This window comes from Chlamydotis macqueenii, chromosome 1 (assembly GCF_036417535.1).
Source record: "Chlamydotis macqueenii isolate bChlMac1 chromosome 1, bChlMac1.mat, whole genome shotgun sequence".
NCBI classification, from domain to species: Eukaryota; Metazoa; Chordata; class Aves; order Otidiformes; family Otididae; genus Chlamydotis; species Chlamydotis macqueenii.
The window spans coordinates 13,817,035-13,829,297 of record NC_141556.1 but is presented as its reverse complement, the minus strand read 5'-3'; the positions used below and the strand labels follow the sequence as shown (position 1 = coordinate 13,829,297).

Sequence of the window (12,263 nt, the reverse complement as noted above, 5' to 3'; positions counted from 1 at the left end):
AAATTGCCATGCTAATTTACAGAATTAAAGCCTAATGTTGCCAATAAAAAGGGTTGGTAGTCTTCTTCATAATTCATTATTTGTTTTAGTCTATGGGATATGTGTATGTCGTAGTTCAGCCCCGACCAGGACCAGACTACGCAGTCTCTCTCTCACTCCCCCCACACTCCAAGAGAACAGGGAGAGAAAATATAAGAAAAACGGCTCGAGGTTTGAGATAAGGACAGGGAGAAATCCTTAAAGTTACAGTCACGGGCAAAACAGACTCAACTTGGGGAAAACTATTCATTTATTACTACAAATAGCAGGATAATGAGACAGAGAACAAGATAACCTCCATCCACCCCTCCCTCTTCCCAAGCTTAACATTATCTCTACTACCTTCCCCCCCCTCCGAGCGGCACAGGGGGGGAAGAGGGAATGGGGGTTGCAGTCAGTTCATCATACGTTGTTTTACGCCGCTGCTTCATGGTCGGGGGAAGAACTCCTCACATTCCTCCCCTGCTCCATTGTGGGGTCCCTCCCATGGTCCACAGTCCTTCGTGGAACTGCCCTGGCGTGGGTCATCTTTTCCACGGGGTGCAGTCCCTTTAGAACAGCTGTCCCAGTGGGCCCTCCATGGGCCACAGCTGCCTTCAGGCATCCACCTCCCATGGTACGGGGTCCTTCACGGGCTCCAAGTGGATCTCTGCTCCTGCGTGGACCTCCATGGGCTGCAGGGGGACAACCTGCTCCACCATGGTCGTCACCACAGGCTGCAGGGGAATCTTGGCCAGGAGCCGCATTACTCCTCCCCCTCCTTCTGAACTGACCTTGGCATCTGCAGCCGTTCCTCACAACAGGCTGGTAGTTGTCTCTCAGGATCTTTTTACATCTTATTCACTTCTCATCTCCTCTCCACTTCTTGCAGCCGGGCTGGACCGAGTTGGGCCCAGTCGGCTGCCTGGTGAGAGGCCAGAGGGTGAGACCTGCAAGGCCCATAGGCCTGTGCCTGCGCCTCTGCCCCCGCTCAGCTTCTTCACATCTTCTCTTCTCTCTTTTTTTTCTGTTTTCCCCTTCTTAAATACGTTATCGCAGAGGCGTTATCACGGAACATTCTGCTACCAATCGGCTCGGCCTTGGCCAGCAGCAGGTCCGCCCTAGGCCCGGCCGAGTCCACTGAATAAAGGGGAGCGACTTCTAGCAGTTTCCTACAGAAGCTACCACCTTAGGCCCCCCCTCACTAACAAAACCACGACAGTGTATTTTTTTCCCCTCTTCTTGTGCATTATATTTTATGTTCATACTCCATAAAGATAAATTTAAAAAGACACGTTCTTTCCCTGCAATTTAAAGACATGAACTTCTGGCAATTAATTAAAATTAGCTAAGGAGATTTCATGCTAGGAGTGAATAGAAGTAATCTTTTAACTGTTGACAGTTATATTTTAAAAATGTATATTGGGAAGTCCTAGAAGTCTTACAGATCTTAATACCAACAAAGACCAGCACAAGGAGGCAAAGGTCAGTTTGTCCAAGTTCATGCTGAGGAAGAGTTCTGGAACACGGGATCATGTTTCCATGTAAGAAAAAGTAGCTTATATTCCTTTCGTGGGATTCATATTTGACAAACATCAATATTTCTTTATTTGAAAAGGTAATCCTAGTACAGTCTAGGTGTATTCACCAGAACGTGTTTGTAATTGTTTAAAACTACTCTGTCATTCAGTGTTGATTTTGGGAGGGTATTTCAGGTGAAGTCTCTGTTGGGCCTTGTATTTGCACAACAGCTTCAGTAACGATTTGGATAACATAATGCATATTACATGTTCGTAATATTGTGGAGGACACCAAGCTGCAGGATGGTTTGAGTACTTTGAAGGACACAGTTAAAACTGAAGTTGTTTGTTTTTTGTTTCAGTTTTCAAATTAATAAATAGACTATTCTGTAAAATTCTCTACTTAAGAAAGAATGAAACTAAAATAGAGAATACCCAGATAAGCAGCCGGACAGCTGAGAAGTACTGACAAGGATCAGAAAGTAAATGTCAGTAATGGTATATGTTTTCTTTTGGATCTATTAATTCACAGCATTTTAATGTAGAACGGTGACTGTTATGCTTTGCTTGGTGCTGATAAGATTCCACCTAGGATGTGGGGCGGGGCATAAAAAAAATCAGACACACTTGTGTGAAGACAGAAAAGGAGAATCTTGCGTGATTTCAAAACATCTCAATAGCATTGTTCTAAGAAGAACGCATTTTAAAATAGGTCTTTCTAGACCAGAAAAAGAAGACTGAGACAACGAAGTTTTCATGTATTTTTAGAAAAGGGGACAATGGTCACTTGTTTCTGTCGGCGATCAAAGCAAAGAATAAGAGATCAACGTTAATTATCAAAAAGATGAAGTTTGCAAAACTTATTTTTAGGTTGGAGAACATGGAGAGGGACATCTAGACATCTCCATTGCTGAGCTTAAGAAAACATATATATTGGATACACCTAGACCAGACTAGTCTAAGTTCTTGTGTCAGAAGAGAAAGGTGGGATTTGTAAATTCTTAATGTCTGACCTAGCCTTTATTTTCCTTTGTTAAATACAGAAATGGAAAAAAAAAATCTACAAAAAGTGGCAAAACATTAAGTGATTGTTATGTAATTTGTGTCTCACAAAATGAACAGTGTTTTTGGAGCAGTGGCAAGGAGAAAGGGAAGTTCATGGTCAGTGCAACGATTGCCAGGGTTCTGACTGGGAGTCATGCCAGCTTCTATTTCTGCCTTAATGGTATTCCTGAGGAGTTAAAACTACCTATGCAGAAAAACTAGATACACCTACCTTTATCCCTGTATTGATCAGGGCATAGATATGTTGAATTTTCAAGGTCACATTTTTCTTGCAGTTTTAGCTATTTGCAAAGTTTCCTACTAAAAATAAATAAAATATCTATTGAATTACAGAAAGCAAGATAATAGTATTTTATTAAGAGCAGAGTGGGTACATTAACTCAGAAGGATGAAGCATTTGGTAATAGTTTAGGTAATATAACTCTCTTAAAAATGGTATAAGGTTGTAAAACTTGTATTCTAGCCTTTACATCTGATGCTTTTTTTATGTTCTCTATGATGCAGCATCCAGGAAGTTTTAGTAGTCTCGTTTCAGTATAAAATGTTTTCTATAATGTTTTATGTTCATCAGTGAAACTGCCTGTAGGTTCTCTTACAATGATGTTTATATGTATTCCATTTCATTTTGAATTAATGCTGCATTGATGACTAAAACTTTATGGGGACTAACTCAACAGAAGCACTTACTCTGATGATGTTCCAGTAGCAGAGAAAAAGGAGTAAAGCTCTCCAAGGAAAGCAGGCTTGAGGGCTGCTACGCAACAGGAAGATTTGGTAAAAATGTGTATAGTACTGCTCCTGTAGACTTTTTAAAAAATGTTGAATTGCAGTTGCATATAATCTTTGATTCATAATAAAGTATTTTGAAAATATGTATGCTTTTCTTAAAGTGACAATTTTAAAGCATGATAAAATCCTTTTGATTTTTTTCAAGTGTGGAAACCTCACACAGCTGTGGTTAACTGAACTGCGGCTTGGCTAAATGGGATGGATACACTAAGTATATGAGAATCTAGGTTTAGAATATCTTCTGTGCAGGTAAGGTGAAAAAACATAGGCTGGGTAACTTTAATATGCAGTTTTCATTGAAAATACAGATTTTGTAGAAAGATGATAGTTTGTTGTTTGTTTTTTTTTTTACTATTTCCTAAGATTTGTCTGCACCCATTTAGTACATATCAGATTAACATATTCATTCAACAATTGTAAATATTTAAGGCAACAAAAATTCTTTATGACATTAAATTGAAATATTCTTACTTTACTCATCTATTTAAAATGTTCATTGTACATACGAAAGTTTTCATGTTTTAAACTATTCCCCCTCTTTGTGTATATGTAACAGCTGTCCAGTGGTTTCTCAGTCCTAATTAAGGTATTGCTTTTATGTTGCTTGTAAAATAAATCTATTATGCTATCGATATTAAATATGTTGCACACTCTTTAGTAGTGATGTAGTAACTGATTTGTGCCTACTAATATGGCAGTATTCAGTAACTTTTTTCTTTGGTTTGTTTGTTGTGGGCTTTTTTTAGCATAGCATTCTTAAGATTAGATAGTTAGTTGTAGTTTAGCCCTGGTCACCACATACTTGCTCGCTCTCCCTCCCCAGTGGGATGGGGGAGAGAACTGGAAAGAAAGAAAAACTCGTGGGTTGAGATGAAGACAGTTTACTAGAATAGCAAAGGAAAATGACAATAATAACAAAACATGGGGATACTAAAATATACAAAATGAACAATGCACAATTTCTCACCACCCAATGTCCCAATGACCAATACAGCCTGTCCTGAGCAGCGATCATGGAAACAAAATGGAGCAGCCAGCAAAGGAGTGAGAGGGTGAGAGAAGCCCCCTCTGGCCAACCCCCACTTATATACTGAGCATGTTCACAGCACGGAATACTCTCTTTGGCCAGTTTGGTTCAATTCTTCTGGCTCTATCCCTCCCAGCTTCCTGGACCTGCACATTAGTGAGATGTGAAAGACAGACAGTGTCCTTGGGCACTTTAGCAACAACCCATATCATCAGTGTGTTTATCAACATTCTTCACATATGAAATCCCCCTCAGCTACTAAGAGGAAAATTAACTCCATCCCTGCCAAAACAAGGACAGATATTTTCACCAGTCTGTTTTCTAAAATGTCGCTATTGTGTTAGTAGTCTCACAACTTGCTCTTTCACTTCTGCATCGGGGTGATGCAACAAAGATGCCAGTTTCTGAGCGAATGGGGCAGAGTCCCTGCAGAGTGTAAAGAAAATTGAATCTTCACTGTATTGGTCCTGAATCATGGTGCCATCTTCATTGTTCATGTTCTTTTTCAAGTTTGCTGCAAATGCCAGGGCTCTAAGCAGAATATCTCTGTTTATACAGGTGTCAAAAAGTAACAACAATGATGGCACCTAGGATTTTCAAGAAATAATCCATACTTAATCATCAGCAATAAGTACATGTAACTAAATCTCTTACCTTTTAAAAAAATGGGAAAAACAAACCTGAACTATCTAAACCAGAAACCCTATGAAATACCAGAACTCTGTATGTTGTGAAAGCATGCCAGAAACTTGCACAGCATGCACATTTCTCTTTTATACACATGTATAAATGCTAAAAATACAATGAAATAGCAAGAATCTTACTTGAGCTCTGAGAAGATGTCTTGTCATGGCTGGGTTTGCAGATAAGTTCACAAGTACTTTCAAAACTTGAATCTGAAATGAGGAACATCCAAGTTCATTACAAGCTCCAAAATCAGTAAGTACAGCAGTAATGAGCGTCAATAATGTCAGTGTTGACTTGGACAGGAAAAGGTAGATTGGGTCAAATAACATCTTGAGTTGTGCACTTCAGTCTTTGGTATAGGGAAAAAGAGAGATTATGGAGTCTCTAGCACGTATGTACTAAGTTATAGATATTTTAGAAGCAAATTCAGTTTGCCTTAAACATTAAAATAAGGCAAGATCTATGCACAACTTGCAGTAGGCAGAATAAGGAATATTTTAAAAATACACAGAGGATGATCAAGTACTGATTTAAAATGTGATCAGAAGCATATAGAAATACACCTTTGTACTTTCCTGGACCTTGTGACAGTGATATTTTAACTAAATACGAAGAAAAGACCAAATGCTATTTATTGTACTTCAGTAAAATAGGTCTGCTAAGTTTAAGGGAAATTTGTGTTTTGGAAAACTAGTTTTGATTTGAAAGAGCAACTGAGTACATTGATACTGATGGTACTGGGACATCTTGAATAAAATTTGGTCCCTATTTGAAGCTTTTATCTTCTTTCACTATTAAAATAATTCACAAATAAGCACAATTTCCCACTGCAGTCAGGAGTGTTGCAAAAGATGTAATAAGCATAAGGGAACAGAAATTCATTACAGGTTATCACTGCTTGGCATGTTTCCCTAGAGAGATTCATGCCTCAGCGAAGCCTTTCAGATGCAGATCTTCCTTGCTCTGTGATGCAGCAGCAATGTTTAGCAAGCAGAAGAGAATTCTGGAGTTGCTATAGCAAAGGCATAAGAGAATAACAGTGCAAACGGTGGTTGTTTGGTAGACCCCTAGCCCACTGGTTCTGCTATGAAGATTCCCCTTTTCCTGAACTTATTCTGAGAAAGTAATACAGATCCACATTTTACGGATTTTAGGTACTATCTGCTATCATTAATGAGTATTTGATTTTCTAGACACAGTTTAAACCATTTTAGAAAAACAGTAAAAAGCAGGCAAATAAAGCAGCTTCATAAATGGTTTGTAACAATACACTACCCAGTACCTGTGTCCTTTCAGTTCCTTCTGAAAGCAAATGAAGAAAGCACGGAATTGAGTTTATCATCTTATGGTGGTAGTCACTGGTAACAGACATATTTGTCAACAATCTGAGTCCAGCTAGCTGCAGATCAGAGTTCAGGGGAGATGACTCAACGTTCCTACAAACTTGGGTAATATACACCTGTGAAAAAAAAGGGAAAGAGATAAAAAGACATTTTTTTATACCAGCAGATTTTCTATTAACAAACAGTGCCAGTGGCCTAGCCACAGTAGTGTAAATACTTCTTCAACACTGCTGGCCAAATATGTAACCTGATCAAGGTTCTTGGAAACAAGTACTTTTTTGTTTTGTGTTGAATATATTCAAACATTCTACTGGCATGATAGAAGCAGACATTACAGAGTTATGCTCACTGACCTTCCTGAAGCATAAATTGCTCTGAAAACCCAAATTCCTTTGACTCCATCTCAGAAGTTGCACAAGTGCTTTAAGGAGTTATTTCAAAAATCACTTAAAGCAACTAACGTCTTCTTACATGTTGAGAACAAGCTAAGGACAAGTCTTGGAATGAAATCCCTTCTTCCAGCCATGTGGCCCATTCACCGCAATACTCCTCAGGAAGAATGATGACAGCTGACATTAACAACTAATATTTTCCAGGGGAAAATAAAAAAAAAGAGGTGAAGAAGCAGAAGCGAGGAGCAGAGAGGGGGAGGCATGAACCTTGTGGGCCTTGCAGCCCTCACCTTCTGGCCTCCCGCCGGGTGGCCGCCTGGGCCGAGAGAAGTGAAGAGAGGAGATGTGAAGAGAACCTGAGCCTGATAGTGAAGAATTTCTTGTGAGAGGAATGGCCGTGCTAATGATCTCTCCCTGTTCTTGTCTCAAACCTCAAGCTTTTTGTTATATTTTCTCTCCTGCATTCTCTCAGAGGGTTGGGAGAGTGAAACTGCGTAGCTTGGTCCTGAGCAGGGCTAAATTACAACAACCACACACTATTCTTTTAAGATGAAACTGTCACCCTGAAAAAATTGGTCTTCTACAAACCCAGGGGATCAATTACTGTTTTCCTCTCCCTTGCCTAAGGAGTCATGCTAAGTTCAGTTTGCAATCCATCCTATTAAACAACCACTGCTGCTGTTCTAGACATGTTTGGAAATCATCTTGCCTCACATATCTTCACTATAAACTTAGCAGCACCATCTCTGTTTAATAGCACTTGATGAAAGCTGAACACAAACTGCCTAGTTTCCTAACTGTCTTTTAAAAAAAATTAAGCGCCAGTGATGCAGTGCATTTTTAAGTTATCCTTTTGGCCTCGGAACACACAGGTCATCCAGATCTTCTAACTCGTACGTCTAACCTCAAAACATTTTGGCATCCTGACTTGTATTTAACAAATCTGTTGAAAGCCCTGTGCTGTCTCCTGCACCTCAATTACTTTGACTTTTCCCTTTAAGAAACTTACCTGTATCTGTTCCTGATTTTTAATATTCATACTCAAATTATTAAGTGCATTTAGTACTTTAACTTTGGGAACACAATCTGAGAGCATCCCTCCAATAACAGAAAGGCCATCCAAATTTCGGATTATATCCTGAAATATAAAACAGATATTTAATATTATTATTAAAACCTGAAATTAAATGCTGAAGGCTTTCCTTAAAGTTTCCATTTTAATGCAAATGAAATGTGTGAACGAAGACTCCCAGAACAGACTACTCTGTTTAAAGAGAGAGTGTTAGCAGATATTGCCTTATTGCTTCCACTGAAATTAAGAATACTCCTGCTTAGGGCCAAAGCATTATTTGACATTATTTCACAATGGCACAACACCTTTACTTTTAAAATTTGGCCTGCAAATCATGCTTAAAGCATTTTAGATTTTAAAGAATCAAAGGTAATATGCATAATGAGTTTATAGAATAGCCAAGCCAGGTCACAGTACCCAAAAGTCCTGACCGAACAGAACAGAATTTCAAGATGCAGCTTGATATTATTACTAGTAGAAGTTCTAAAACTTTTATCTTTCTTTTGCATTATATGTGATTATTTTTTTAATCTTTCTCACTTAGACTCTAACTATCACTGAGAAAACCATGTACTGTTTTCAAGAAAATGAAAAATGGGCCAATGGGCCTTGAGATTCAGTTACACTCTGTTCTGAGAGATTTATATTAAGAAAACAGTTTTGAGAAGCCAGAATAGACAGCTGCAACAAGGATTATATTAAAGGAGAAAAAAAAAAAAAAAAGGTGGGACCCTGGAGGTTAAACCTTTACAAAGGCATGAAAATCTGCATCCAGCTCAAAGTTTTTCTGCATATTTCCAACTGATTCGAAGATACCTGAATAATCGCAAAGTTGCTAAGATGTAAATGGCATACAACTTTGGAAAGATAAAAAAAATAATTTAAATTATCTCAATAAATTTCAGATCTGATCCTGAAAGTATTTAACCTTTTTCCAGTTCAACTCTTTCATTAACATTATGTAAATGTACATAACAAGATATAAAGGTATTTACAGCACTTTGAAAATACAGAACTCTGTACAGACTTTAAGATGTACCATCATTAAACTTAGATACATTTTGTGAAGATGGTAAATAATATTATTTGGGCTAGCAGAAATTAAGGCAGAGACATAAAATGGATTTTAGAACACAAGCTATCCTAGCTCTCAATCCTGTGTCACTTCAGCAAAACAGCACCTCTCATCTTCCATACTGACTGGTATTGAAACACTGTTGTTTTCTACAGAACAATACTCACTTGATTTACAGAGAAGGCAGCACTGTTGCTCAGAGTGATTAAAGCTTGCTCTTGAATTAATGGATCATCTGTGGCCTGGAGCAAATGAATAAGTTTCTGCAGAGCATCCGCATCCATGGTATGGGTTGACTCTGGAGGACGGTTGTCTGTCAGCATTTAAAAATGAAATACTTGATACCAAGTTAGAGACATTTCACTTAGTTACCACCTAATGTTTTTTTTTTTTTTTACAAAGCTGAGGTTTAGCTCTCAGCTGTAGGGTGCATTATTCTAAGTTTGCTTGTACCCAGCCATCATAACATGGCAAAAAAATTGTGTTTTACAATAGCTGGACTTAACGTCTTTTTTCCTGAGTCCTCCGACTAACTCTTTTCAAAATAGAAAACAAAAGGAATACATAATAAGAGCCTGAGGTACGCTACTCTTTGGTTAACGAACAGCAAACATCTCCTTCAAAATTATTAGGAATATTCACCAAACATTACAATTTTTTTCCCTTGTGTTGCCTGAAATGAAATGTGAAAATCTGTCTGGACACTGTAGGAAAGGAAAATAAAACTTCCAACTTGCAGACTACTACTTCCTGAAATTATGATAATGATGTTTTGCTAGTACCCTGAGGTCCTCTGACAAAGTAACACCACAGTGTTAAGAATGGCATCACTTGGCCCACTGAGGAAGGCTGTTTCTGAGTCAGGATGAGGTTATGGAGTACCTGGCTTTCATAAGAGGGTGACACAAACAGCATCAAAGACCATTTTCAGGCAGGTTGGAGGCAGAACTATTTAGCTAGCTGAACAGCCTGAAGACTCAATCTATGACTACTGAACTAGTCACAGATGACATGAAATGACTTTCAAACTAACTAGTCCTTTATAATTCCAAATATTTGCTGCCACCATCTCACCAGCCAAACACCATAGTATTCTTTGGAGGAAAAAAATTAAAAAAAAAAAAAAAAGAGGTCAGAGTTAATTATGATAATCTAAGAGGACTGGATGGGCCTGTGGGAGGGAGTCCAGAGGAAGGCCAGGAAGATGACCAGAGAGCTGGAGCACCTTTCCTCTGAGGACAGGCTGAGAGAGTTGGGGCTGTTCAGCCTGGAGAAGAGGAGGCTCCGGGGAGACCCTGTAGTGGTCTTCCAGTACCTAAAGGGAGTTTATAGGAAAGATGGGGAGAAACTCTTCAGCAGAGCCTGTTGTGACAGGACAAGGGGTAATGGTATTAAAACAGAAGAAGGTAGATTTAGACTAGATATAAGGAAGAAATCGCTTACACTGTGGGTGGCAAAACACTGGCACAGGTTGCCCAGAGAGGTGGTGGATGTCCCATCTCTGGAAACATTCAAGGCCAGGTTGGATGAGGCTCTGAGCAACCTGATCTGGTTGGAGATGTCCCTGCTCCTTGCAGGGGGCTGGACTAGATGACCTTTGAAGGTCCCTTCCATCCCAAACCCTTCTGTGATTCTAAGAGCTAGCTGGAAAAACAAAATTGGTTTTCATCTTCATCTCACCCTTGCCTTCATCTGAACTCTTTGTTTAGCTTTGAATTACAGGGGAACATAAATAACTGTGATAAAAGAACAGCAAGTCAGCTCATTAAGTAAATACACTGATTGGACACACACTTTATGATAGACTTAAAAAAAGTGAATTAGGGTTTTTTTAAAAAGTAAGACATGCTCTGGAGTCCTTTACAAACGTCTCACGGCTCCTAGCAGGCCGATAAGCAGCACAGTGGTACCCCTCACAGAGGGGGGGGTATCACTGGAACCCCAAGATGGACCCCCTCTCCCCCGGGCCGCGCCATGGCTCGGCGGAGCCGCCTCCGCCTCCAGCGGCACCGCGAGGCCCGGCCGCGGCCGCCCGCCATGTCCCTCACCTGACGGCGGGCCCGGGCCGGCCTCGGCCACCGCCCGCCGCCCCCGCCGGCCGCCCGCCGCCAGCCGCCACAGGCAGTAGCAGGCGCCCGCCCCGAGCACGATCGCCGCTGCTCTCACCGCCGCCCCCCGCGCCTCGCCCATTGCCTCGGGCCGCGGCCGCGCCGCCCGCGGAAGCCACCTCCCCATCCGGCGCGGCTCACGCCCCGGTCCCTCCCTCCTTCCCCGCCGGGCCCGCGGCTCTGCCCCGCCGAGGGGCTTCCGAGCCGACAGCGCCGTGCGTGGCGCAGGGGGGTCGTGGGCCTGCTGGGGTGCAGCGGGGCGCAGATCCGCGTAGCGACGACGCTGCGTACAGCTGCTGAGCAAACCCTGACCCTGCGAGCGCTGCCTGTGCGCTCGGCTTTAAGCACGAACGCGAGGCCGTGGCTGCTCAGGTGCTGCTGCCCTGTGGGGCACCCAGCGCCCGCCAAACGCGCAGGGCCGCCGCGGTGCTCGCCGGCAGCGGCAGGAGCAGCGGCAGCGTTCAGCGGCGCTGAACGTCCCGCCGGGGGGGAGAGGCAAAGCGCTGGCGAGGCAACGTTGGCAGCGGAGGGCTGGAAGGACCCCCTGGGACCACCCGGAGCGGTTACAGATGCTCCTCTCCCTGCCTCGTAGTACACGAAAGCCTTGCTACCGCTCCGTGCCCCAGTCGGAGGGGCGCGGGTGCGCAGCTGTCCGCGGAGCAGCGACAGCGCGCTGGCAGAGGGCGGGCAGCGGGGACCGCGGGGCGCCTTGGCCCGAGCAGCTCCAGGCCGCGGGCCCATTGCTACGCGACTGCCGCGGCGCAGCTGGGCCCAGCGCCGCCATGGCGCCTCTTAGGACCGCGAGCTCCGAGCTCTGAGCTTACTTCAGCCGCCACAACCTCCCCAGCCTTTACGAGGTGCGCACGGCGGCGGGAAAAAGCCACCTCCCCGCCCGGGACACCGCTTTCTGCGCAGCCGCGCTCACTGGCGGGCGGGAAGAAGGGAAGGGACGGGATGAGTGTGGCGGGCCCGTTGCGCCGTGGCAGCCGGTCGCCCCATGGGGTCCGGTTCTTTCGCCGCCCGCCCGCCCGGGCGTCCTTGTTGGTCGACAGCCCGATCCCCACTGGAGTCGGTGGGACCGCAAGCTCCCCCCCCGGGTAGCATCCAGATTCCTCCCCGAAGGGTCCCCCCTTACCCCTCAGCAGTGCCTCGGTACCGGTTCGTTGG

At 43.0% G+C, this 12,263-nt stretch overlaps 1 protein-coding gene and 1 long non-coding RNA gene across 3 annotated transcripts; one reads left to right on the top strand and one right to left on the bottom strand.

Moving 5' to 3' along the window:
- Nucleotides 1–22: 22 nt before the first annotated feature.
- Nucleotides 23–1,310, top strand: LOC147601973 (uncharacterized). Its single transcript, XR_015258369.1, has 2 exons — nt 23–101; nt 1,241–1,310. It is a non-coding gene; the product is annotated as an uncharacterized LOC147601973 (long non-coding RNA).
- Nucleotides 1,311–4,257: 2,947 nt separating this feature from the next.
- On the bottom strand, nt 4,258–11,193 carry ARMC10 (armadillo repeat containing 10). Of its 2 annotated transcripts, none has more exons than XM_086746081.1 (6): nt 11,037–11,193; nt 9,156–9,301; nt 7,851–7,979; nt 6,389–6,565; nt 5,244–5,315; nt 4,258–5,006 (listed from the first exon to the last, which is right to left on the bottom strand). In XM_086746081.1, exons 1-6 carry the CDS (start codon nt 11,176–11,178, stop codon nt 4,752–4,754), a joined length of 921 nt encoding a protein of 306 aa, XP_086602207.1. In that variant the 5' UTR covers nt 11,179–11,193; the 3' UTR covers nt 4,258–4,751. The 2 variants fall into 2 exon arrangements, with proteins under 2 accessions (XP_086602207.1, XP_086602198.1); XM_086746072.1 differs by having other exon boundaries at nt 4,258–4,845; nt 11,037–11,189.
- Nucleotides 11,194–12,263: the final 1,070 nt, after the last annotated feature.

Bases quoted from the DNA above. Each gene is read 5' to 3' on its own strand.
- ARMC10 (XM_086746081.1), bottom strand. From the start codon at position 11,178: ATGGGCGAGGCGCGGGGGGCGGCGGTGAGAGCAGCGGCGATCGTGCTC. The intron at 6,566-7,850 runs GTAAGTTTCTTA...TTTTTTTCACAG, and splicing joins AAAATCAGGAACAGATACAG to GTGTATATTACCCAAGTTTG. The intron at 5,007-5,243 runs GTAAGATTCTTG...TGAAAATCCTAG, and splicing joins GACATCTTCTCAGAGCTCAA to GTGCCATCATTGTTGTTACT.